Source organism: Fukomys damarensis, unplaced genomic scaffold (assembly GCF_012274545.1).
Source record: "Fukomys damarensis isolate Sample0158 unplaced genomic scaffold, DMR_v1.0_HiC HiC_scaffold_16, whole genome shotgun sequence".
NCBI classification, from domain to species: Eukaryota; Metazoa; Chordata; class Mammalia; order Rodentia; family Bathyergidae; genus Fukomys; species Fukomys damarensis.
Window position 1 is genome coordinate 130,857,153 of NW_022900928.1, and position 26,037 is coordinate 130,883,189.

Here is a 26,037-nt window from a genome sequence, read left to right on the forward strand (position 1 = left end):
AGAGTGGCAGGAGGAGGTCAGAGGGTGTCAGGGCTCAGCACACAGGCTCGGGGCGAGCGGGGTGGAGACGGGGAGAGTTTGGGGGGCAGCGTGGGCAGGTGGGGACCATGACGAAGAATGGGAGGGGCCGGGTACACACAGGAGCCTTGGCAGCCGGGCCCGCCAGCCAGGGGGAGCCCTGTGAGCCGGGAGTGGGGCCGGAGCAGCCCCACTCTGAGGACAGCAGGAGGCAGGGCAGGGGGCTCACAGGGGGCTGTGACTGGCTTTGTGTGGCCCTAGGTGGTCTGCAGGGAGTGCAGCTGTGACGAGGTGGCCTCGCTCATCCAGAAGCTCTGTGAGAACATCGGGGCCATGGACCTGCAACGTGACAAGGCTGCTGTCACCTGGATAGGCACCTTCCTCCAAATGAGGGTCAAGGAACTGGACGACAAGGTGGCAGAGCTCCACAGGGCCCCCTAAGGGTGGGGCTGGGGCTGCCCAGGGCACCCAGGCTGCAGAGCCACTGTACTCCCTGGGGTTGCCTCCCCACACCCTGGCTGCTCCAGGGGCGCAGGGAGTAGAGTTGGATTCGACAGTGTAACCTGGTCAGTGCGTGGCGGGGCCCAGGCCACAGCCTCCCATATCGGAAGCCAATAAAGCAGCCCAAGGAAGGGAGCAACCAATGCGCAGGAGAGGGTGCTGGGGGTTCAGCCCGCCCACCGTCCTCCCTGGAGGAGGGGTGCCCTGTGCCCTCTACAGGTGATGTCTGGCTCGAATGCCTTAAGTGTAAGTTAAAAGCAGACCCTGTACCGAAGTTCAGGGGTCCTTGCCAGCAGACCAGATAAACCCCGCCCAACCCCTTCCTCCACTGGATGCTGAATGCCAACTCCTCTACCTCCCCAGCCCTGCAGTGGCCCCTGGCCAGGGTGATGGGTTTCCCCATGGAGCGAGGGTGCGCTGGGTCCCAGGGAGCAGCAGGGGCCACCAGGAGCCAGTGCCCACTGCTGCAGTTCCGTGGGGCCAAGTCCGGGCCCAGTGGCCGCGGAAGCTGCGTCCCAGTTCACTGGCTTCAGTGACTGTGACTGGCATTGCCCACCAGAGGGTGGAGCCCTGACCCCACGTGATGGTACCCAGGTCATGGCACCGTGGCGGGCCTCACGAGGGCTGAGCGCTCTCAGAAGATGCCAGGGCCTGTGCCCTCCCTCCTCCTGCACACACACTCGTCCACAGGCCAGCACAGTACCCTCACTGGAAGCCGACCTTCCAGGGGCCAGGCTTGCAGCTTAGAACCCAGACCAGAACCTGCATCTATAACCACTGGCAGCCCGTGTTGACTCACAGCCTCTGTTATGGTCCCAGTGCCATGCAGTGCCCAAGAGCAGGGGACATCAGAGTGAACCGCTGAGGGAGGGATGCAAAGGGAAACTGTGCAATCTCTTCCTTTCTTTAACCTTTTATTGAAATTAAAATCATGACAGACAACAGGGTTTCAACGACTGCTCCACATGGTCAGTTCATGATTTTGCCGCTGTTCTCCGAGTATCAGAAATAAGTCATTAAAATGTGCTGTCTTATCATAAACGCTGCCATCAGAGACGTGCGGTGTCCCTCACAGATGCTCCGCAGCTCCGAGGACTATGGACTAACGTGGGATGCTGAAAGACAACACACTTTCACCCCAACCCAGCCAGGCAGTAGGGATTACTTTTTATGCACGAGTAATGTTCCAGGCTGCTGTCTCCTAACATGGGGGAAACTATGTACAGGGGCATCTGAATTTAAAGGAGCAAGCAGCCATAACTTCCTTCCAGGATCACTATATCCAGGGTACAAATGTAGGTTTTGCAACAGATATTCTAAAATCATCAACAGGAAATGTAAGAGAGAATTCTCAGAATATGACTAAATTTATAAGTGACCAACTATAATCTCAGCCCTGCCAGGCAGAGCATAGACTGCCTGGCACTGTCCCCACGGAGGTGCAGTGACACAGCTCAAGACAGGATGGATGCAGCATCTTTCAGGGCCAGGGCAGAAAAGGAAGCCCCAGCCTGAGCAGGTGACAAGCTTTATAAATTTTATTCATGAGGCTGGCGACCTGCAACTTTGGCTCTTCCGCAAAGTTAAAATGGCCGTGAAAGGGACACAGTTTTAACTGAGGCAGGACTTCTAAAACTGCTGCAGAAAGTGGCAGGGACAATGGGACACATTTGAAGAAAGCAAGGGGAAGGATTTTGATGAAGACTCCTGACAGCACGTCTTTGGCTGTAACACACATAGATACGCACAGAAATGTTTAACTCATCCTGCAAAGATATACTGGATGGCACACTTTGCTCAACGCTTTGGAAACCATTTCAAAAGAGCAGCTGCTGCATGGGCTGCCGTGGGGACACTCAGGAGTCTGTAGGTGGACAGGGCCAGTTCTGACGTGACCAACCTGAAGTGGTCTCCACACAGAGCCACCAGGGTGTCACTGGCCACCTCTGCTGTCACGTAGCCCTCCATCTTCAGGGGACAAAACCATTTCAAGAGCAGCTGCTGCATGGGCTGCCGTGGGGACACTCAGGAGTCTGTAGGTGGACAGGGCCAGTTCTGACGTGACCAACCTGAAGTGGTCTCCACACAGAGCCACCAGGGTGTCACTGGCCACCTCTGCTGTGTCGTAGCCCTCCATCTTCAGGGGACATGTGCGGTGCCATCAGCTGGGCCTTCATACCCTCCCCTCACCCCACACCAGCTCCACCCTCCTACTCCTGGGCCCCATGAGGTGACAGCGCAATGGCCTTGGGCTTCCCAGGCTTCCCCACCTCCTGCACTGGCACAGGGAGGGCACGAGGGGGCTGGGGCCCCGCCACCTCAGGGAGCGCCCTCGTCTCCTGGGAGGCGATGGAGACCAGGCTCTGCACACACTGCTCACCCAGATCCCCCTCCTGCTGGATGATGTCCTGGAGAACGTGGTGATGTAGAACTTGCGCTGGGTGGAGATCTGGGAAGCGAGTACAGTGGTGAGAAGGCCGTGGGCCGGGCCACTGGGTCTGGGACAGACCCTGTCCTGCCCAAGCACCACAAGTCCACTTCCCGGCCCACCCCGTCCTGGATAGGGAAGGCCACCACCATTCCGCAGCCACCCCTCTCAGATGCGGACTGCTCTATCTCCATCTTCTCCCCTCTCCCTCCCGCCCCTCCCGCTGGCCTCACTGATGTGACTTGTGAATCAATCTCCCTTTCCTGTTTCAGCTGCTGTTAAGCAAAGTGGGTGTCAAGCGCTCCACATACAAGGTCTTCACACCAACCATCCTGAAAGTCTGAGGAAGCACGCTCACCCTGCCCTGTGCCCTGGCATGGGAGCATTTCAGACCAGGAGTCCTGCCTCCTCCTCTCTTCATTCTACATGGGCCTTACTTATCACCTTCTAGAATGACCCAGCTGACAGTGAGGCTGGACGGACAGGTTTGCACCCGACACTGTGCCTGGATAATGCTGATCTCACGTGACTCTGACTTGGCCCGGGGTGACAAGCCACTCTGAGGGAAAAGAGCTTGGGTCCAAAGACAAGTACTGCTGTTGCCTCCCAAGCCCTCAGGGAAAGTGGTAGGAGGTGCAAAATCCTTGGCAGATTTGGGGACCCCACAAAGGGAACGATTCACACAGATTTACAAGTCTTGTTGGCAAAATGCACTGCAGAAATCTGAGTGTTGCTTACCCAGTCTTGGGATAACAAACAGTGAAGGCCGCTAAGATTTGGCCAGAGTTGCCTTTGATAACTCCGGACACAGACAGTGCTGCAGCCTACTCCATACTGCATGGCTCCAGACCAGTGTTTCTCAGCCTTTCTTCTGGTTTTGTTATTGCCCTCCAAGGAGCCCTTGAGACATCCCCCCACCGAGTGAAATTTTAATAGCACAATTCTACTATACACGTGCTTGTATATATGTCATACGTTAAACAGTAGAATCTTCATTTCTTTTGGAGGCAGAAACACCGTCCTGAGAATGCCTGCTCTAGGCTTCCAAAGTACATTGAAATAGGCTTAAATGCTTAGTGAACACCCTGACTGAACCTTATATGAATGACTAGACAAATCACAAGGCCGGTCTCCGTGTGATCAAGGACAATCTTCAATCATCAGAGTCACAATAGCCAAGAAACGAGTCAACCACAATGCCTACCAGTGGGTGACTGTGTAACGGAACCATGGTCCATGCACGAAGCAGGATCCTACTCAGCATGACAGGAAGAAGCCCTATCGGTGACCACACAGACCGGCCTGCAGGACATTGCCCTAAGTGAACTAATCCAGGCACAAAAAGCCAAGTACTGTGAGGTCGCACTCATGTGTGGAAGTCAAGAGCCATTAGCTGAGACACTGGGAGTCAAGTGGTGGTTCCCAGAGCTGAGGGGAGAGGGGGAGAGGAGCCAGGCTGAGGTGCAAGGGCACAGCTCTGGAGCAGGGGAACGTGCCGGTGCTCCATTGCACAAGAGGGCGGACACAGCTAGCAATAGTGCAGCGCCTCAAGGGTGGATTTCCCATGCACTCATCTCCAGGAGTGGAAATTGCGGTGATGAATAGGCTCAGCACTCAGACTCACTATTGCGCATTGTACACAGAGCTTGGAGCACCACATTGCACCCCAGACGTAGGCCCTTATGATGTGTTTCTCAAAGAGAAGACAGAGAGAGAAAGGGAGGAAGAAAGGGAGAAGGGAGGACGGAGGAGGGTGGGGAGGAAATGATGGAGGAGGATAGAAGGGTTTGGGAGATGCCGATGATCACAAGAGAAACACTGAACAGCCTGGAAACTGGAGAGAGTGATCACTGGGTGGTATCCCGAGGAGGGCCTGGGGCTGCCTGCCAGATGCCCGGGACCTTCAGGCTCTGGAAGGTGCCTTGACTGATTGGGATTGCCTCGTCTACTTTACAGCTCTGTAAGGCGGGAAGATAAATTGTAGAAAACTATTACAAATGCGAATGCCTTCTCACAGCTATGAGTCATTCCCGCTCAGGGCAGAGAGAAGGGGTTTATCTGGTAAAGAATATAAATCTCTATTGGAAAACTTCTGAGGTGCACAGCTTTTGACATTTAAGCAGTTCTTCCCTAATTAAGGAATGCGCAAGAGTCTTCCATGCATGTTCCTTTTTGAAAATACGCCAACTTGTCTATGGTCTGCTCATCGGCACTAATCCCTGGTTGGGGCCTAGGCAACATCATTATTACTTTCTGTATTTTCTGATGCTCTGATATCTGGGGATCCTAGAGAGACCGCCCTTCCCAGAGTTAGCCCACTCCCAGAGATAGTGCAAAAGCTGCCTGTGAGCTTGTGTTTGCAATACAAAAACAAAACCAAACAGGACTGAAATGAACTCTCTCGAACCATGAGTGTTGATGCCCACTCCCCGGTGACAGGGGACTTGGGAATGGGCCTCAGAGAGGTCTGGAGTTAAATAGGTCACAAGAGCACATCCCTCATCCTGTGGGGCTGAGGTCTTCATAAAAGGAGGTGGAGGCAGAAGGGCCCAATCCATCCCTGCCTGCACAGGGCAAAAGCCTTGTGAGGACAGCAAAAGTCAGCTGCCTGCAAGCCAGAGAGCCCTCTGCAGATCTCAAGCTGATGGCGCCTTGATCAGGGCCTTCTGGCTCCAGAATTGGGCGAAAATACATTTCTGATGCTCAGCCCACACACTACGTGGTGCTCTGTTAGAAAAACCTGAGGAGACGGAGACACTCAGGAACCCACAGCACATGAGTGACTCCCATACCCACGGTCACGGTGCAAGGGAGCTTGTGAAGTGAGTGTCAGAGGCCCCGAGGAAGGATCTGCCGGTGCGGCCCATCTCTGCGTCCCACCATGTGCATGGCGGGAAGGGTGGAAATGTGTGTGGGCAGGGGTGGGGGTGACACGAACACGCAGGCCAAGCTGCTGAGCTCTGCCGAGGCTGCAGCCCGGGCGAGGCGTCCCCACCTCCAGCGCCCGCAGGCAGTGGACCAGGGCGTTCAGCACCACAGCAGGGTCCGCGGCGGCCTTCTCTGTGATTATCCCTCGGCCAGGATCTTCCGCGGGTCTGGACCTGCCGGGGCCGTGTCCACCTCTGCTGACTCGTTGTCCATGCTGTTCAGGAGGTTGGTGACTTGTTGGAAGGTACCTGAGATAGAGATCACACAGGTCACTCTCGCGGGAGCAGCTCCCCGGCCTCCCCTACACCTGGAGGCCTGCAACATCCCTGCGCAGATGGGGAAACTGAGACGCAGGCTGGGACTGCCTGCCTTCCAGGAGGGGTGGCAGGGGTTTGCGGTCCAGGTGCAGGCGTGCGGGGACTTCCTTACCATCTGACTCAGGGGGTCGCATGGCCTCCATCTCCACCAAGTCATCCTCACTCAAGTCCGTGGCTGCCTCTGCCATCTCCTCCTCAGATTCTTTGGGGACAAGTGAGGTTGGTCAGATACTCGGCGTAGCCCCACCCCGAGGTGACCCTTTCAGATGCACACTCTTCACGCACACCTTGCCCTCGAGTGCAGGCAGCACCTGTGACTTGATTCTAAGCAACAGAACATGGCGACGGTGAGGAAGAGGCCCATCTTGACTGGGAGACGGATGGCAGCTTTTGGGGGAGGGCCCTCCCCGGGGTGGGTGGCCCTGTAGGGCAGAATGGCTGGGAAGCCACTCCTGTGATGACATTCTTAATGTAAAACTCTGTCTTAGCAGGATGGGGGCAGACAGCAGCTGAGATGCAGATGCCCATGCAGAGGCTATATGGAGAGTAGCTGGAAGTCTCCATCTTAAAACAACAAGGAACCGAGCTCTGCCAACAATCAGGAGTGCTTGGAACGGGACTGAGCTCCAGATAGAAGGTAGCCCAGCTGAGACCTGGACTTCAGCCTCTAAGACCCTGAGCCAAAGACTCAGCTGAGCCACATCCAGGCTCCTGGCCCTCAAAAATTGTGAAACTGGGTGCCCCGCAAGGCCCCTTGGGAGGGGGTGGCCATCTGTTACACAGCAATTGTTACACAGCAATTGAAGGCAAATGCAAGAGCCTATTTCTCTTTGCTAAACACGGAAAGATCATGACCAAGGCACTCAGCCACACTGCCACTCCTCTGCAGGGCTCTCTCAACTTCCATGCCTTCTCAGGGGTGAAAGATCCACAGCTCTGGGAACATTTCTCTCCCTATGTCAAGTTCCTCCATCTCTAAGGTCCAGGGCCTTTTACCACCTTGCACCTTTACCCTCCGGGAAATCCTTCAATCCTACTTTGGGACCTAAATACTGACCTTTCCTCCCAGGCCTCTGTATGGAACAAGAATACAGCATAAGATAAAGCTCTGTTCCTTGCCTACTGTACATCCAAGGACATCTGAGCAGTGGCAGGACCAGGTGTCCAGGTGAGACAGTTGGGCCCCTCTGTTGTTATTCTCATGAGGAGTGCGTCTTCTGGCAGGGTGGGAGGCTTTCACTAGATGCCTGGCCCTCGGAATGTTGACATCCAACTGCCCCCTTGAGTCTCTATCATCCCAGGCCTTGGAAGAGTACACAGGGCCCTGGGATTAAACTCCATGTCACGCTGTTGTTAAACATGTCTGTTACCACGTATCATATGTGTGTTATGTATGGTGGCCTGTTTGTGATAGGGACATTGTCAGGAGTCAGGTGATTCCCAACCACGTCCTCTTGGGATGGAGCCCAGGGTGGGGAGGTGTGGTCAGGGCAGAGAGAAAGAGAGGGGAGAGAAGGGAATGGTAGATAGGTTGCAGGAAAGGACTCTCCTTGCTAAGGAGTGGGTATGTGTGGTGTGGAGAACACTTAGATGATAAAGAAGCACAAAGAGTGCAGTGGTCCTGCTTCCCCAAAGCAAAAGCAGGTCCCCAAGTATTTCCCATCACCTGCAGCTAAGGCAGCAGATCCAGATCAGTATTTTGCAGCACAAAATAGGAGCCCTTGGGAAAACTTGGAGGGCACTGTGGGCCAGCAGCATGAGGCTCAGAGCCCTGCCCGCTCACGGCTCCTTCGGGAGAACTTCCACTTAAAATCTGAAGAAGAGCATGGTTATCGAGTGTGCAGAGAAAGGGGCGATGTTTATAAACTGCAGGTAGAGTGAGAATGTAATGTAAGCCTCGACAAAAGTTCCTTATCCTTGACCATGTTATTTGGAGAATACACTTGGGCCATAAGAGTAAAGTTAAAGCAAGTTATTGCTGGCTTTCAAAAATGAAAATGTTTTTATTTTTCTCTTCTTGCAACAGTGGTGTTGACCTCGCATGGAATCCAGTCCACAGATCGGCCTCTTTTGGGAGGCACCGTTCTATGGAGGTTCCATCTCCGCTTCTTCAGGAAATAACTGGGAAATAATTATGCACTGTACTTGTAGGACTCTGTGAGCTTAAGTGCATGGACTGAATAAACCTTTCCCTTCTGTGAGTTGGTTCCCTCGGGCGCTCCGATGCTGCGATGGGAAGCTGACCAGCTGTGATCGTGTATAAAGATGCAGGGCCCTTGGGAATTGGCTAATGGGAAAGGTGGGACGGGTTCAGAAGAGCTGGAGGGAAAGCCGAAGGAGCTGCCGAGGGAGCACTGTGGGTGCCACCACTGAGGGCTCAGATGAGCAGAACACGAGCTCAAATGTGGTCAGGAAGGCACTGTGGGTGTTTCAGGTGGAAACGAGGATCTCACTGGTGACCTGGAGAAAAGAGCACCTTTGCAGCACCGTGGCAAAGAATTCAGCTCCATTGTGTCCATTCCCTGAGACCGTGCATGGCCGACCTTACCAGAGGAAAATCTCTGAATGGCAAATCCTTCAGACTGTGGAATGGATGTCATTGTGTGGTTCGAGCCACATTTACAGGGAGGATCAGGGACAAAAGGGAGCAGAACACAAAGATATAAAATTGAAAACCTGGTCAGGAAGGGAGTTAAACAGATGTAAGGGTGTGGCTAAGGAGGGTGTCATTGCTGTGGAGATGAATGTCAACAGAAGGAAATCAAATGCTTTCAGTCAGGAAATCAGACCCCCAGAAACCCAAGTCCAGATAAAATCCATTGTTGGCTCCAACTTGGGCTCCTACTATGTGGGGCCACGCTTTTGAGCTTCTAAAACTGTGAGCTACATAAACCTTTGCTCTTTATAGGTTACTTGCCTTAAATGTTTTGTTACAGTAATGAAATGTGTGTGTGTGTGTGTTACTGAGGATTGAACCCAAGGTCTTCATACTGAGCTACTTCTCCAGCCTTCTTTTATCTCTTATTTTGAGGCAGTCTCATTAAATGACTAAGTTTCCATGCTGGATTCCAACTTGCAATCCCCCTGCCTCAGCCTTTCAGAGAGCTGAAATTACAGATGTGCAACAGTCCCCCACATACACTAAGGCCACAGTGTTTTATAAGTATATGTACTTCCCACAATAGTAGCTGCGTTCACAAAACTTCCCTAAGCATAGCACATGCGTGTTAGAAATCACAGGTTTCAGTCCTTGATCCCTCGGCCCTGTTAGTTTAAGTGTGTTGTCAAGGCGGACACATTGTAGGAGTGGGGGGTGGTAGAAACCACTAACCTCATGCAGGCTGGGAAGCAGAGAGAGAGAGAGAGAGAGAGGGAGAGATACAGGGAGAGGGTGAGGGAGAGGAGGAAGCTAGAGTCCCTGTGTCCCCTCAAGGGCCCGTCTGGTGACATAACTTCTTCCCAGTAGGCCCATCACCTAAGGGATCCACTGCCTCCTACTGTCCATACGCTGGGGACCAAGCCTTCAGCACACAGGATTGTGGGGGACACTCAAGATCCAAACCATACTACTGACACTGGTTGTTTCTGGGCACTGTAATTACTGGCGAGTGTGCACGTGTGTGTGTGTGCACATGTGATGTGTGTGTACACCTCCAGACTTTTCCCACTTCCTGTAATCATCACATTTTACTCTCAACATTAGACAATGCAGTGTAATAGTATGTAAATAGATGCAACACCACTGATGAGAAAAACACCTCAGAAATAGAATTCATGTGAATTTATTAATAACATTTTAGCTGTGACAAACATTAGAAAAAATATACTCCCCAGCATTATACTTTGGTTCTACCACATCCATTTGGCACAATCAGTTCTTATCATCTGAAATACATCACCCATCTGTTTTCTCCCCAAAGTTAGAAATCACATTGTTTTCAAGGATTCCAAGCCATTCACTGATACCCTAAAAGTACAAAGGTCTCCTTCTCTGAACACAAAGAGCGACACCCAGCAAGCATGACGGTAAGAGGGACCAACCCTCAGTGCTGGGCTACTGACAAGGGAAGGCTACAGGAATCATGACCATAAAACCATCCCGGAAGTGAGGGGAACCTCCACCCACCTCTGAATCCTGTACTCCCAAAGAGGCAACTTATCTAAGAAAAGCACACCCTCTGCAAGTCATTTGATAACTCAAGATACTGGGGAGGCAGAATCCATATTTGAAAACTGTTGCCTATAGGGATGACCAGTGATCCGATTATTTTTATTTTTCAGAAATATCTGAGGATGTCTAACTTTACCCAAAGGATTTCTTTCATGAGCATAAAAAGAATTTAACACTGACTCTATTTTCAAGTTTGCGTTTGATTAGAAAATGGAGCAAAACTTTTTCCTTTTCTCCCAACCCGCTTCTCAATGGGTCTTGGATTTTTGGGTTTTCTTCACTCGCCCCTTCTTCCCAAAGCATTTGCGGAAGCCATAGGCACAGCACTTGAAGGCGACGAAGGCCACCAACAGCACGATGGCCAGGAGGAAGCCGATTACATCCAAGGAGTGGTACTGGTACCAGGTGAGGTCGTGGGCTGCAGGGCGCAGGTGCGGCGCCCCCTTGTGCCTCATCACAAACTCCACCCAGAACACAGCCAGGTCCAGAGGCTCTATGGGGCGGTCCTTGTGCAGGCTGGACAGGCGCATGATGTTCTCCTTGTAGCTAAGCACAGGACAGTTATGTAAGTGCCTGGGACACAGGGCAGCGCAAGTCCTACCTTTACACCTGCTTCCAGTTCGGGGCGACCACATTTCCTAAATGAGGTAGGGAAATGTGTTTCTATACTACTCAGGAAACACCCACACCTAAGACACGTTCCTTCTGAAGGTGGAGGAGGAGGCAGGGAGAGGAGAAGGAGGAGAGCGGAGGGAAGGGGACAACACAGGTCGCATTCTTCTGCAGCTTTTCTCTTACCTTTTCTCATAGATGACCTTCTTGAGAGCATTTCCTAAATCATCGGAGGTCATTTCAAGGACATTCAGGGTCACACCCGCTCCCCTCGTCTCCATGCGCTTCGCGTTGTCCATCTGATCGCCAAACAAGGGCATCATGACCATGGGGACCCCATTGCAGATCCCTTCGTAGATACCGTGGGAGCCAGAATGCGTGATAAACGCCCGGGTCTTCGGGTGACCTGAGAAGCACAACAGACGCAGGTGGTCAAGTGGCTGAGTCTCCGGTGCACAGACTCAGCTCCCTCCACAAGTCCCTGGCGGCAGCGAGCAGAGACAGCCACAGCCCACAGGAGACACACGCGGGAGGCCTGCTGGCCGTGCTGCTGTCAAGCTATCCGGTCCTTTACATTAGCTCTGCCTTAGCCATTTCTGCATTCAGCCTGGCTCGACCTACACCTCACATTCTCCCGACATACCAAGCAGATCATTCTGGGGTAACCACTTCACAAGGATCGTATTCTTCGCGAGATTCGATGGTGGAGTTCCAGTGTAGCGCCACAGGACCTTGCAGGGACAGACAGAACAGAACTTAACAAGAGACACGATAGGATGTTGTTAAATCTATAGCAGCCGAATGAGGAGTCCTTGCAAGGAACGGAATGGACAGGGCGCTGCACGGCAGGTGCCTTAGCCAAAGAAGTTCTTCGTGGCTAGCGGTGTCTGCATCTTGTCCTGGGGGCTTAGCGATCAGGCTGTGCTGGCTGTGTGGATACGAAAAGAGACCAAGCTGCACATTTAGAATTTTGCCACTTTTCTGCGATTCCAGGGAAAGTTTAGTTCATAAATCAGCTGTTTGCTGAGTCATATAAGCAGAAAGAAGTAGAACAAATTCCACGGCCTAAGGAGCAGCCTTCTATAGAAATTCTCATTCCATTCAGGAAGAAACAACATCATATTGATTTATTTCTACCTATGTTCTCCCTAACACTTTAGGATCTCTCAGAGAAAATGAGACTTCAGAGTGAAGAGGACATGGTTGAAGAGCAGCTGAGAGTTAAATGTACAAAATGATAAAGGGAAGAACTTTGGATTAGTAGTTGGGAAGGGCAGGGAATATAATATCCAAAGCTCCAGCTAAGAGGGTTAATTTGGAAACACCAAGTCTGGGTTTATAATTCCTGCGAAGATACTTATGAACGAGTCACAGAAAGTTTTCTCACCGTTTGAGGAATTTGGCCCAAACCCTCAGCGATAGCCATCGCTTTCTTTTCCGGGATTTCTGAGACCATGGATCCCAGAGAGAAAACCACAATTCCATGTTCTCCAGAAGCATTAATATAAGCTTCAAATTCCTACAGCCAAAAAAGAAATTTCCAGTTAATATTTCCAGTCATGTTCTTTGGTAACAAGATACTCTCAGCTGTGAATTTGAGATCTTCCTCTCAAACAGATGGTTCAATATGTATGAAATAAAGAAAACGGCTCTTAACGTGTGGGTTTCTATGGTAGGGTGGGATGCACCAGAAGCCATCATCGCCTGCTGTGAAGTTTCTGTCTGCCCGTTACCAGGAAGCTTGAGAGCAATATCTAAATTCCCACGCATTAAATGAAACACACGCACCCCCGCTCCTTTACAGTGGAGGAAGGCTTCTTGTTTACAGGTTGACCTGCGGGGTTTTCTGGAGGCAGGGGATGCAAGCAACATGTTAATTTTCCAAAACGAAAGCAGAGGCACACGCACATATGTGCGTACACTGCATGCCCACACACACATGCACACACGGACCCACAGGCACGGCACACGCATGCGCAGTCCCACACCATGGCAGTCGCACTCAGTGGCCACAGAGCAGCGAGGCATTACATCACTTCCCTCCTCCCGCAAACCTCGTGTGATGGGTCTGGGCTGTGTGGGCTCCAGGAAGAGGAGCTCAACTAAAGCAGCTGTGCAACCGCGCATGCTACAGTGCAGAAGACCCGCCCAAGGCGCCTGGGTCTGGATGGTACAGAGGGGAAAGGAAGAGGGGAAGCTCTGCCTCTCTGTGTTCAGAGGACCTCCATTCGGCCCATGGACGTCACCTCCTGGCTCCCGGCAAAGACTCTTAGCTTCCCGTGTAGCCTCCATCACAGAACCATGCATGGCCTCTTTATGTGGACTCACAGGACAGGGCAGTGAGCTCCAGACTTCTGAGTGAATCCTTTGCTCTCCAGGGCGTAGACCGACCCTCTGCACTCTCCCTCATCCTACCCTGTGGGCCCCCCTTGTGAGCCAGCCTTGGAAATCCTTCTATACTGGCATATCTTGGGTTAAATCTGTTTCTCTAGTAAACACTGACTGATACACCAGCAATGACCTCATTAACCCTTGTAAGGTTCCCACATGGTTTTGTAGGTTTCCAAAGAGCACGTCACCGGGAAGAATTTTGCCCACAGCTCTGGGTCCCTAGACAGGGTTACAGTGTGAACTATGCTGGGTAAACCAGGATCTTGAGCACCTCACCTGAGAAGCAGAGCAATCCCAGAACGCCTCAGCATATAGGACTTAGGTGAACAGAAACTTCTGCTGAGCCCTAACCTGAGCAGGGCTGGGATGGCCAAGACCAACCTTGAACCCTTCCCCAAGCATAGCCAGTCTCCTTCCGACCAGGCCTCGGGCTCCAGGCTCACAGCAGCTGTGAGCTGGCCCAGTCCACTGGTGGGCACTCACAGCACACATGACACAGAGGGCTGTTTGTACCATCGAAAGCTCTAAAAGTTTCTCTAGCCCTGGCTAGTTCACGCTGATCGAGGAGGTCAGAGAGGCCAGACTTGTCCCCTCCACCACGGCCACACTCCACTTGAAGTGTGTGGCAAGGACATCCTGCTGGTGGCTGTTCCGAAGTCCTCCCTTCCCAACGCCATACCCTGCCCCCTCCCTCTTTCCCCTGTCCTTACAGCTGGAGCCAAGGTTACCACTCAGTACTGGCAGCGGCTGACTTGCACTGCCCCAGACCTTTGCTCCTCCAGGCTGCACCCCTCCAGAAGGGAGAGGCTGTTTGCCCTCCTCCACACCTCCTGGCCGCTTAGCCACTAGGATGTGAGTAAGGCCAATCAAACCACAGGTCTATCAACACCCAGAGGCAAAAGGCAGGCCTGAACTAAAGGTTGAACAGCAGGTAAGTTTCTCTAGGTGAAGGCAGAGCATTGTGTTATCTGTGTCCTTTATGGGCCCCAATGAAGGTGTGCTCCATCCCCTACTTGGTAAACTTCCCAGCACTGTGCGTGACTTCCTAGGCCATGGACGAGCCAAAGAGTGAGTCAATATGTTAACTGTGCATAGCCTTTGATTCCCCCACCTCCTGTCCCTTTCCATCCAAAGAGGAGGTGCCTCTCTAACCGTTAAGGCTTGGGAAAGACTTCCCCACTCTGGGGAGACCTCCCTGTGCAAGGCAGACCTTTAGAACACAGCCGAGGTTCTACTGAGAGTTTTGTCATTGCAGTGTAGGCCTTTTCTCCGATATTCCTTCTCATGTGCCTTTTGTCTTTCTAGAACCCACTGAATGTGAGAAACCTGCCACTGTACTGTTTTGTGTCCTGAGTCAAACACTTGCCCCTCCAGCTTCCCGGTCCCACAAGGGTGCTCTTCTCCTGCCTCTCTGTCTCCAGCAGCCCTGATCTTCCATTAAGCTATTTTTCTCTGACAAAACAAATATAGCTAAGTACAGTCTCTGAATCTCTACTGTACACAAAGACAGTCTCTCACCATGACAAAGAAGTGACAAATGACACACGAATCTTTTGTGGTGCAATCCTTTTTCTCTCAGTGTTGTTCTTTTCACTTCTAGATCCCCCAAACCCATGTCAAAGCCAGACCATGCCTTCTCTTGGACTCTCTTAAATCGGTGATTTCTATCTTTACTCTTTTTTTGTGTGGTGCCTGAGATCAAACCGCAGGGTCCTGTACCACTGTGCTACATGCTTAGCTCTTTTGATTTTATTTTGTGACAGCAAGGTCTTGCTAAGTTGTCCAGACCGGCCTTGAAACAGTGTTCATCCTGTCTCAGGCTCCCAAGTTCTTCGGATAGAGGTACCTGTCAAATATTTTTAGTGCTGGGCATTTAACCAGGGGGTTATTAATGCACCCTCCCCCTAAGATCCATTCTAAGTCCTATTTTTAAAAATTCGGATGTAAATCTTCATTCTATTTTTCCTCATCTTTATTCTTGAAGTTCAGGACTTTGACCGAGAGGGTTGGAAATGGGACAATTGGCACTGGAGGAGTGGAGGTACAGAGAAGCACTTTTGAACTCGCAAAGGAGCAGAAAGAAAATAAACAGTAACTTTCCAAACTGCAAATGTCACACAAAAGAAAATGTCAACGTAAATGAGACATAAAATGAACGGGGAGAGTTACATCAAATCCAGCCACTGGTAAATTCAAGCATGCAAGATGAAGCTTTTACAGCAATCCATCTGACCGGAGCAAACTTATCAACTCCATGTTTTAAAAAAAAAAAGCAACTCAGAGACAAAGGTGCACTAAGGAGGTACTCGGGTAATGTAAATGCAGTAATATAAGGTAGAGATATTAATACTTAATGAGTGGAGCTTCTGATGGAAACCGTGAACAAGGCAGAGACGGATGCTACCAGGTTCAATTTGCACAAATATGTTCACATCTAAGCCTGCTTGCAGCCACAAGGCAGCAATCAACACACTGAGTGGTTCAGCACACAGTTCAGACCAATTTATGGGCAGGGCATAGAATTACATCAGTAAGTGACATAAAGGCAGTTCATAAAATTGAGTCTTCTCTCTCCTAAATATCCTAAGGTGATGAATGAAACGATTGAAATAAAGACTACTTGATCGAGACAATGGCAAACAATGCAAAAATGATAAAATCAAAATCAATCTCCATTCAAATCAGCAGTCAGACAAGAATCTCTGCTAGGACCAGAATCATTCAACTGTTCTCAGAAAGTCTAGAAGATTCAATCACCCTGACTTTTGGAGTGGAACTCAGAATGGAAGATTCTAAAATTCCCTTATAAGACAATCATTACAGGTTAGTTTTTTCTTTATTTATGAACAACAGGCAGGTAGGGTGACACACACCTGCAATCCTAGCACTCTGGAGGGCTGAGGCAGCGGGCTTGCCAGTTTGAGCTCATCCTGGGCACCTTAGCAAGTTCGAGAGACACTGTCTCCCACAAACATTTCAATGAAAAGCTATTTTTTGGCAAGATAGTGACATAGAGAGCATTTGGCTATTGATGGAAAAAGTAGCACAATCACAGTGGTAACATAGACCTAACAAGAATGAGTCAGAAACAGAACAACTATGAAGAAAATTACACAATATTTCATCTTGATGAGATTATGTTTTTGTCACAACAACACAAAGTGCTAGAATACAGATTCGCATGATCTTCCATGGAGAACTAGATTAGAAAGCTAGGAGAAGAAACTGTGGGACCTAAGTACCGTGAGATACTACTGATCAGTTAGAAAATAAGCATGCTATTCAGAACCAGAGAACTAGCCACCACATCTTAACAAGTGGTAAAGGGCATGCATTGCTACCCCAGTTGGTAAAGCAAGCAAGAAAAACCACGTACACATATATATGGAATTATAGGGACATGAAGAACTATTTCTAGCCCAGAAGACTCTCTGCCAGTGCAGGATCCCTGAATTAATGAAGGAACGAATGAATGCCTTGTGAAATGTTCCTCCCGGAGAGTTCTCCCCAAGCCCTGTGTGTAGAGAGGCCTCTGCTGCTATCTCCACCGTCTCTGCTGATGTTTACACGAGGATGTGGCTTTGCACATACCTCAAAGTCTATAGGGAAAAAGTTAGCATAGGAGCACATTCCAGAATGAGATCCATTACCTTTCTGCCCAATGGCCAAACCTGCCTGTTGGCTAAGTGAGTAGTGAGAAGAGAAAGACACTGCAGGACCTGGCTTCCTGCTAGAATATGTAGAAAGTAGAACTTCAACCAAGCCCAGATAGGCAACTTCCTTTGGCAGGATCTGCAAACATCAAAGAATTGTTCCAATGGATTTAAAGTTCTATTGCCTGGATCAAACAAGGCACAGAGGATGCCATATTCTTTAGCTCTCTGCTAGATGCCCCAAACCCAGAACTGCGTGAGCATGACATTTAGTACTTGTTGCATTATGCTGATTACTATCCATGAAGCACACAGAATAAAATGCCCAAGACACAATCTCAGATACAGAGAAAGCACTCAGAAGGTGATCCTGAAAAAAAAAAGAACTTCAAACCTAGGAGGCTTATAAGATAGAAATTCCCAAAAGAAGTCTTTGAAACTCTCTCAGTATGCTCACTTAGCACATACCTTCAGAAAGGTCCTTCACCTGAAGACCTCCCCAGAGGACAGGCATGCACAACTCCCACTCCAATACACACCTGGGACAGCAGGTTTTTGTGGAGGCAGTTGATCCCACCGATAAAAACCAGATTGGGCATGGTGGGCCTGGGGTACTCAAAGACAAAGTCAGTTCTGAGCAGCCAGACCGATGCAGAGGCCAGAAGATCCTGGACAGTCACGTCTCTCTGAAGGACTTCTGCAGCAAGCAGTGCATAGGGGGGATAAACCACATCGCACAGGACTTTCTGTGCCAAGGCAATGAGCACGTTCTTCACCCTCTGCAGGAAGGTCATGTGATCTGAGTTCAAGGACATAGAACTGGGCACATAAGACAGTGGGTTGGGACACTGGGTGGCCCCATAGTGCAGGCCACATGGCAATGCATTCAGGAAGAAAACAGAAGGCACAGCCAGGTACTGGGCCACGATGGCACCACAAGGCAAGAAAGGGTCTGTCAACACAGCGTCGAAGCTGCTTTCCCCCAGGGAGGCCATCAGCTCCTTGTTGTGCACGAGGTGGGAACAGCCAGAGAAAATCAAAGCAGAGTCCTTTTTGATTTTCTTGTACATTCTGATCACACGCTGCAGGAAAGGATAGTTCGCAAAAACATCATGCCCGAGTTCAACAAAACTGGCCTCCACGTCCTCCCTCTGGAATGGCACAGGGTACCTTTTCAAGGTGTAGGATGAGCCTTCTTTTACATGCAACAAGGCATCAGGTGCCAGGACCACTACTTCGTGTCCATTCTGCTGCAGCTTCTGGATGACCCCGACCATGCTCAGCCAGTGGCTGCCGTCTATTGGGACCACCAACAGCTTGCCAGCATGGGACACTGGGGGCCTGAGCACACACAGGAGGAGGCCCAGGACCAGTGGATGTGGGCCCTGGGATGCCATGGCCATGGCGCCCTTGCCTTTGCTCTCCTTCCCCTGCTCCCATATAGCCAGAGCCAACGCACACACCAAGTTAATGTTTGATCGTGTCACATGATTAAAGCCACCAGTCTGCAAGGGCAGCAGGGGATGGACCTTTGGAAGGGATCCACTGCTTTTCGTGATAGGCCGCAACAGATGATTTGGGTGGAGTCCCGTCCCCAAGTCACATTCTTGAGTAAGAAGAGAAAGAAAAATATCTCTAGCCTTTGGATCCATTAAATATTTTCAGAGATGAAGAAAATATTACCAGAGAGACAAAAGGATCACAAGGTGACAAAGTAGTCTTCTTTTCCAGAAACAAAACAACATTTCTTAGCCTTTCAGAAGCCTGCCATTGTAGCTTCCCATGAGCCTGCGGAACTCAAAGCTTCTCCTCCATAGCTCGCTTGGCACCTTGCCTGACCACTGGCACTGAATTTTGGTGCCTTGTTGCATGGAGCCCAATAAAGGAAGCAGATGAACAAGTACAAGAATTTGTACAATGTGCCAAGCACAGTCAAGCTAAGCATTCTACAACATGTTTTATATAATCCGTTAGAGCTGCCCTGAAACAACAGATACCGTACTACTGTCCCCATGTCACAAAGACACTGAGGCTGAGAGGAGCACACAGATATTCCAGATTTCCTAAGTGATGGGGCTAAGACCTGGGCCCTAGTTTTCAGTGCCCAGAGCTCTTAGTTGCCAGCAACACTTGCAATCTCTAGTAGCACAGAGAGTGGTACCCAGTCCTCGATTGCAACTTTCAACGAATTATAAGTGAGAAAGAAAGCTGTGATCCCCAAGTCATCATTCAATTAACATAAATGGGGAAAAGGCAGACTAAAGGACCACAGTGAAGGAGGCGGGACTCACAATGCACCAGCTAGTGTCCCAGGAGATCAGGGCATGCTCACCCTGTGCTGAAGAACAGTCAAACCAGTGTGTAGAGAGAGCTGAGCACGAGACCACTTTCTTTTCTGACCTGTTGCTGTTCTATTCAATCCCAGAATGAAAGGACAGATCCCAACATCACTGGCCACTCATCCCTGTAGATATGCTGGAAGGGCCATGGAGGAAGGGCTAACTTTAAAGCTTTGGTGTCTCATGTGGGCACCTCTACTCTGTACTTAGTTTCCTGCTTCCTAAGCCAGCACCTTTCTTCAATAGACCTCTAGATTTGCATGAGCTTCCCTAGGGGTGCACTCTTGTGCCCTGAAGCTCCTCCTCAGCCTCAACACTCTTGCTTAGACCTGGCAGAAAAGATGTGGCACTGCTTCTGTTCTTTATTGATTGCTTCTCTGTGATTCTGAAATCTTCAGTTCAAGTTAAATTTTAAAAGCAATAATTTTTTCCTAAATTTTCCACGTCCCAAAATCACGAGCGTTCATCTGCAGAATCCTTGTAAGATGTTGAAAACCCAGTCAGCACTATAATGATCTTGTGATTTTTCTTGCATCACACGGAGCGTCAGAGCTATTTATCTTGGATCTATCTATGTGTTTCTTGTGTGGTGCTGGGGATCAACACAGGGCCTCACACATGCTAGTAGGAGGTGCTGTGCCACAGAGCTACACCCCAGGCCTTGGAAATGTTTTGAGGCTGCTCTATACCTACATGGTTTGGAGCACCACTCTGCCCCTAGTGAGGGAAATGCTGTTTTCTAATCTGAATGCCCAGCAATCCACATCCATCCTCATGAACCACTATGCCAACCACTGCTACATAATCCATTAAAGCCTCTGCCTGGTGGTCTTAGGAAACCTGACACTTCCGTTCTATTGCTCATTTACTCTTTCGCCACATATTTAAGGACCTGGGAGCCCTACTATTTTTCAGACACAGTATTAGGAGCAGGATCCGAAAATCAGGTTAGAAATGTCTTCTGCTATAAGGAAAAGGTCCAGCTGGCAGAAATGAACCAGGCAGTGATAGAGCAGAGCAGGATGTGTCCTGGCAGAGGAGGAAAGAGAGAATGGAGCCACCTGGTCTGGCCTGGGAGGCTGCTGAGGAGTGAGTGTCTGTGAAAGCAAGGCTCCTGGAACCCACAGACTTTCTTTCCTAAGGGACAGCTAGAAGTGAATAGGCCCACCTCTTGGGACTCTCTTAGCTCCTCTGATTAGATCAGAAGGGAGGGGCTCATTACAAAGGAGTGACATCAACACTCCGCTTTGCTGGATCTTGAGTGGGACTTTCCAGCAGGAAACAAGGCTGTCTTCCTCCAATTTCTGCAGCATTTTCTTCTGTTCTGCCTTCCACCATGGAGCCGTTGGCTACTGGACTGTATATACATGCACACCTTCCTCATAGGTGGGATTTTAACTCTGGGACCATCATCTCATTTTCGCAGACACTGAGCTCTTCTTCATGGACCAGCTGCCTTTCTCCTGCTCTAGGTGTCACAGCCAAGCGAATGCTGCAGCTGGATGTTTCCACCGCTGCCTCTCGGGCCTCACTGCCATGTTTCTCTTCCAAGGCCAAACTGCAGGCCTTGAATGAGATCTGAGTTTAACTCGGGCTCATTGTCTGAGGCAGGGAAATGTCCCACACAGGTGTGCACATCTCACTTGCTGGAACATGTGCATGGGTTACATCACATGGCATAGAGGCTCTGCAGATATATCTGAGGGTCTTGAGAAGGGAAGACCATCCCAGTGCTTGCAGGTAGAGTCGGTGTCACCATAAGGACATTCATAAGTGACACAGAGACATAGGAAACAGAACTGAACATATACATGTCTATTTCCAGAGTCAGAATGGAAAAGGAAATGCTTCTTTAAAAGGGAAAAGGAAACAAGACGAACTCCATACTAAATGGAAGGACTGAATCAGCCACATTGTGTCATGGATAGAATTGTTCCATGAAAAGAAACTACCAGATTGACGTTATAAAAGTCAACATTTGAACTTTTCACTAAAACTTCTGAAAGTAGAGATAGCAGTAGCACCACTAGTCTCAGAACCGGTAGATTATAAGAGGTCAAATTCATGGGTGAAAGTATGAAAATGTGTGCACAATGTACCTGCATGCACCAATCTAGAAGCTCTTGTGTACAAAGCAAAATACTCAGAATTACAAACGTAATTTGAGCAATTATCAGTTCCATGAAGGGAAAAATGTTATATGAGACAAGCTTTTGACAATTGGGACTATTCAATAAAGTGTTTCATGCATAAAAAGTGCAAAGACACAATTTGCATGATTCCATGAGACATTTACAAATATTTATCACACAGCAAGCACCACTGGCTACACAGGACTATTGAGCACTTGAGGTGCCGGAGTTCAAATCCAGACAAGCAATGCAATAAAGTGCACTTTAGACTTCTGCTTCTACTGAATGCTTGCAACTCCTATAAGCAAGTCTCCATCCTTTCTCAGACAGGACTGCTACAAACTATCATATCAAAACTTGCAACATGCTAGTTCGTTTATCTTTCTATTGAAGAGCTCCAAACTATACTTCTCTCTAATGAGTGAATTCACAGCACAGTTTCTCCACTTGTGCACATCTGAAGGAAAATTACCCCATCACGAAGACAGTGGTTGACACAGGGACAGTCCTTGTAGAGTCACATTGTTGTGTGTGCAGCATTGCCCAGAGGTAGGTATGGGATGGATATGCAGAGGTATGGGCTTTTGGAACCACCTGACCAACATACTCCCAGAATGCATGGTTAGAGATGAAAAGACAGGCCACAGGGCCACAAGTCCAAGAGGGATCCAAACACATGGCCTTAAACAGTGAAGGGTCTAGCCTTCTCCTCACCATACACTGATTGGCAGTAAATTCAGTCATGTAACAACTACCCAGATCTTCCCTGGCCTTCCCTTGTCCTGTACTTAAATTCATGTACAGACTCCTTTCTGGTGACCTTTATTACTATTTCATGCTTCTATCAAGGAAACACCATGGAAACTTCAGTTCAGGGCTGTCCTCATGAGCCTCTCTCTATGCTGAGTGGTCTGAGTTAAGGAAAGACCCTCAGAGCTTTCTTGGAGTTTCAACACTGAGGAATCTCTCATTGTGTGCTCTTTGTGGTGGTCACAAACATTGACAATAGCTCCTCTGGTGTATTCCAGATTCTCTCCTCTGCCTATCTGTGTTCTTGGTGGCTGTTGTGAATTTTAGGCATGCACATCCTACTGTGAACACTTCAGTAATTACTGCATCAGAGACTCGTACAGTTGAAGAGGTAGACTTCATAGGAAAGACAAGAAAGCAAGTAAGTGCTTGAAAGCATTTTTAAATACTTTCTACTATAGGATTGATTGGACAAAGGTACAAGACAGACCTGAGAAAGTGGCTTCCTTCTGATACAGTTGATGCCCCCGATGAAGACCATGTTGGGCATGATGGGCCTGGGGTAGTCGAACACAAAGTCCCCTCTGAACAGCCACACAGAAGCATGGCTGAGAATGTCCACCAGAGACACGTCTCTCTGGAACAGTTCAGATGCGATTCTTGCATAGGGAGCAAAACTAATGTGGCATATGTGGTTCAAGGCCAGAGGATACAGCATGTTCTTGACTCTCTGCAGGAAAGTCATGTGGTCAGAGTATGTTGTGAGCAACTGCGGAATATAGGAGGAAGGGTTCGGACACTGTGTGCCCTCAAAGTCAAAGCCACAAGGTATGGCCCGCAGGAAATAGACAGCAGGAATACGCAGATACTTAGCCAGAACTGCCCCACAAGGAATCATAGGGTCCGTGATAATCACATCGAAGGAACTGGAATTTAGTTGGCTGATCAGGGAACTGTCATGCAGCATCTCCACACAAGACCTCTCATAGATTGCTGAACCTTTCTTCACAATTGCCGTAGTTTCTAAAAATGTCTTCAGATAATGCTGTGTTTCAAAGATCAATTTAGTGTGGCTCAATATTAGGTGATGAAATTCTTCCTCGGTGTAGTGAGAGGTATAGGTTTTCAAATTGAAGAAGTCCTCTCCTTTCACGTGCAGAGTGACATCTGGAGCCAGGACCACAGCCTGGTGTCCTCGGGCGTGGAGCTTCCTCACAACGTCCTTCATGCTGAGCCAGTGGCTGCCCTCCATGGGGACCACCAGCACCTTCCCACACTCAGCCCACGGCGTGACACACACCAAGAGCAGCAGCCCCACCAGGCCTCGCAGAGGCACTGGGAGTGCTGTGGCCATGTCCCCAGAAGCTGGGGAACTGACCTGACACACACACTGTGCCTCCTGCTTGACTTCTTTATATTCACCCTTTTATCATGAGCAAAATGGCACATCACTGTCAGGTGGGAACCACTCCCTTAGTTAATCATTGCAGATTTAACCCAGCCCTAGCTTTCATGACTGCCCTACTCCTGTGAGTCCAACCAGGGAGAGTCTGATCTTATCGCTTCTCTCCTGGAACAACTCCTCTGACCTGTTGCTCTCTCTGGGGGACACCGGAGTTCACCTCATCTTTTCTGTGCAATTCTCAAAAGAAGGCACCTGTTTCATTCATCACCTCCTCTGTCACCCACATGCTGGAAGGCTGCCACTGAGCTCTGAGCACTGCTCCAGGCTTTGGTTGCCACTGTAACTTCTCTCCTGGAGGTCGTCTTATCCTGTATCCTTAAAACTTTCCTGCCTTTCATTAGCAACCTAGAATACATCAGAAAGCCCATAGATTGCCAGGCCAACTTGCTCCAATCAAGGAGGTGGAAGCTGATACCCGGATGAAGTCCACTTTGCACAGCAGATCTCCCTGTGAGGGTCACTCTGTCTGCGCGTAATGAGCAGCGTGGGAAGAGCTGCATGGACCCTGACCAAGAGACTCCATGATCTCCTGCTGCTGAAGGGTCTGCAAAGAGACCCTCATCTCACCTAAGGCATGAGTTTCCTTGGACCGGATAGGAAGCTTAGTGGGAGAGTGCTTGTCCAGCAGGGCTGAGGTCCTAGCTTATATCCCCTATCCTGTGCAGAGTCTTAAAATTACTTCCTAAGATTCGTAATATATGGAGATTCTGAAATGGTCAGCAGAATAGCACTGACTCCTAACTTTCACAGGGCACACACAGAACTGCTGGAGAACTATTCAGAATTCTTTGCTCTCGGTGACTGTGGAAAGGCACTGCCTTAGTTGTGAATGAAAATGGGGAGAGAAAAAGGAGACACTTTGGAGAAGAGAACAGAGATTGAGAAAAGTTGTCCCAGCACTAATCATCGGGTGCTACAGCAGAGGACGAAGGTAGAGGGGCAAAGAAAAGTGAGGAGAAATTCCAGAAAACAAACGCATCCAGCACAGAGCTCAACATTTTCTACAAGTGCAGATGAAAGTGCAGACAGTGACTGGGATTTGCACCGGATTCTGCCACTGTGGAAGTTCTTTCCCGTTTACAACACGGAATTGTGTTGCATTATCCAGGAGCCAGCTTTTGAGTGCTGAATTTCTACTGCTTTTGGAGTCAAAGTCCTCCCTTTCCTATCTGTGAACCAGCAGCAAGAGCCATGCTCTGACCTGGCAGGTGATGGCTCTGGGAGCTATTTGCTAAGAGAGAGTTTCTGGAGCACTGCCACTGAGAGTCACTGTGGCCAGAAGCTGTGTGATGACAGGGGAAAGGTCACTTTGCACTTAGGAAGGTCATCTTGGGAAACCAGCTACAGGAACTCTGGGAGGAGAGAAGTTGCCTGTGAGGCATAGGAGATGAGTTTGAGGACCCCAGAGCTGGAGGTGGAGAGAGTGGGGGAGGCTCTGCTGCCACCCTCTGGCTGGGTGTGGGGGGTGTGATCCACAGTGTCCCTGTGTCCCAAGAAGTCATCAACATCACAGAACTGGCAAGGGCCAAGGTCTGAGTTGTGTGAGAGGCGTTCAGATAGCTGTGCACCACGGAGAAGGCTCATTGGGAGCAGGGGGGCCAAGCGGTGGAGGAGCAGATGCTGGAGGGTGACTGGAGAGCGTGCAGAGCCAGGGCAGCCAGTCTCCAAGAAGTGCCCCAGACCAAGCCCTGCATCCTGCTGATCACGTCTGAAAGTGTATTCCCAACAGCAAGCCAGACCTGCTCCTTATGGGACGCTGCCAAGGAGATGGAGCTGCAGAGATGTAGGGAGGACCTGCTGAGCATGGACGAGGGGAAGATTTCCTGTGCATCCTCCAGAATCGCCAAGGTGATGGCTGCTCTCCAGAGCCGGAAGGCCAGGGCTGTCCTCGGCTGGCTGCACATCTCTCCGTGGGTGGCAGCTTCCCCGGCCTTTGGTGCAACAGGTGCCTCTTATGTTAATGTCCTGCATGGGTCAGGTCCCAGGGGGTGCCTGGCACAAAACAGGTGCCCCACACTCCCTGCTGGCTCCTCCTGGTCCCCACGCTGTGCTGCCCTGAGCATGGAGCAGGCATCCAGCGATTCAGCTGGCCCTGCACACTGGCACCAGCACACGGGCACACTGAAGGCACAGTCATGGGCGGAAGTGCCCAGGGCCTCTCCACAGGGCTTGGGATGTCATGGGGTGATGAGGCCACATCTGCCCCAGGGGTGGAGGCTGCCTCCTAGTGAAGGGGGCCTTACAGAGTGGCAGGAGGAGGTCAGAGGGTGTCAGGGCTCAGCACACAGGCTCGGGGCGAGCGGGGTGGAGACAGGGAGAGTTTGGGGGGCAG

General features: G+C 50.1%; 3 protein-coding genes across 5 annotated transcripts in view; 1 reads left to right on the forward strand and 2 right to left on the reverse strand.

Moving 5' to 3' along the window:
* The window catches only part of Mroh2a (maestro heat like repeat family member 2A), a 36,597-nt gene extending 35,698 nt beyond the window's left edge, over window positions 1-899 (forward strand). The window contains 1 exon segment of the mRNA XM_010626099.1: window positions 280-899. Within this exon segment, the coding sequence (XP_010624401.1) occupies window positions 280-459 (180 nt within the window). The 3' untranslated portion in view covers window positions 460-899.
* Window positions 900-2,657: 1,758 nt separating this feature from the next.
* LOC104863592 (maestro heat-like repeat-containing protein family member 2A) lies at window positions 2,658-7,668 on the reverse strand. Of its 2 annotated transcripts, XR_780613.1 has the most exons (4): window positions 7,250-7,668; window positions 6,305-6,394; window positions 5,943-6,123; window positions 2,658-2,968 (listed from the first exon to the last, which is right to left on the reverse strand). XR_780613.1 is itself a non-coding variant. In XM_010626098.3 (3 exons), the coding sequence occupies exons 1-3, from the start codon at window positions 7,320-7,322 to the stop codon at window positions 6,014-6,016; spliced, it is 273 nt and encodes a 90-aa protein (XP_010624400.1). In that variant the 5' UTR covers window positions 7,323-7,668; the 3' UTR covers window positions 5,665-6,013. The 2 variants fall into 2 exon arrangements, 1 of the variants encoding a protein (XP_010624400.1); XM_010626098.3 differs by lacking the exon at window positions 2,658-2,968 and having other exon boundaries at window positions 5,665-6,123.
* Window positions 7,669-10,547: 2,879 nt separating this feature from the next.
* On the reverse strand, window positions 10,548-23,679 carry LOC104863594 (UDP-glucuronosyltransferase 1-1). 2 transcript variants are annotated; one of them, XM_010626101.2, is made up of 5 exons: window positions 22,731-23,679; window positions 12,363-12,494; window positions 11,619-11,706; window positions 11,162-11,381; window positions 10,548-10,909 (listed from the first exon to the last, which is right to left on the reverse strand). In XM_010626101.2, exons 1-5 carry the CDS (start codon window positions 23,592-23,594, stop codon window positions 10,612-10,614), a joined length of 1,602 nt encoding a protein of 533 aa, XP_010624403.1. In that variant the 5' UTR covers window positions 23,595-23,679; the 3' UTR covers window positions 10,548-10,611. The 2 variants fall into 2 exon arrangements, with proteins under 2 accessions (XP_010624403.1, XP_010624402.1); XM_010626100.2 differs by lacking the exon at window positions 22,731-23,679 and adding an exon at window positions 17,559-18,458.
* Window positions 23,680-26,037: the final 2,358 nt, after the last annotated feature.

What these genes read in the sequence shown, in the direction of transcription:
- LOC104863594 (XM_010626101.2), bottom strand. Translation starts at nt 23,594, where the DNA reads ATGGCCACAGCACTCCCAGTGCCTCTGCGAGGCCTGGTGGGGCTGCTG. An exon ending in TGGGCCAAATTCCTCAAACG is followed by an intron (nt 11,707 to 12,362) that starts GTGAGAAAACTT and finishes TGTCCCTGCAAG; the next exon opens with GTCCTGTGGCGCTACACTGG. An exon ending in AAGGTCATCTATGAGAAAAG is followed by an intron (nt 10,910 to 11,161) that starts GTAAGAGAAAAG and finishes TCCTGTGCTTAG; the next exon opens with CTACAAGGAGAACATCATGC.
- LOC104863592 (XM_010626098.3), bottom strand. Translation starts at nt 7,322, where the DNA reads ATGTACAGTAGGCAAGGAACAGAGCTTTATCTTATGCTGTATTCTTGT. An exon ending in ACAGAGGCCTGGGAGGAAAG is followed by an intron (nt 6,395 to 7,249) that starts GTCAGTATTTAG and finishes TTGTCCCCAAAG; the next exon opens with AATCTGAGGAGGAGATGGCA. An exon ending in GCGACCCCCTGAGTCAGATG is followed by an intron (nt 6,124 to 6,304) that starts GTAAGGAAGTCC and finishes TCTCTATCTCAG; the next exon opens with GTACCTTCCAACAAGTCACC.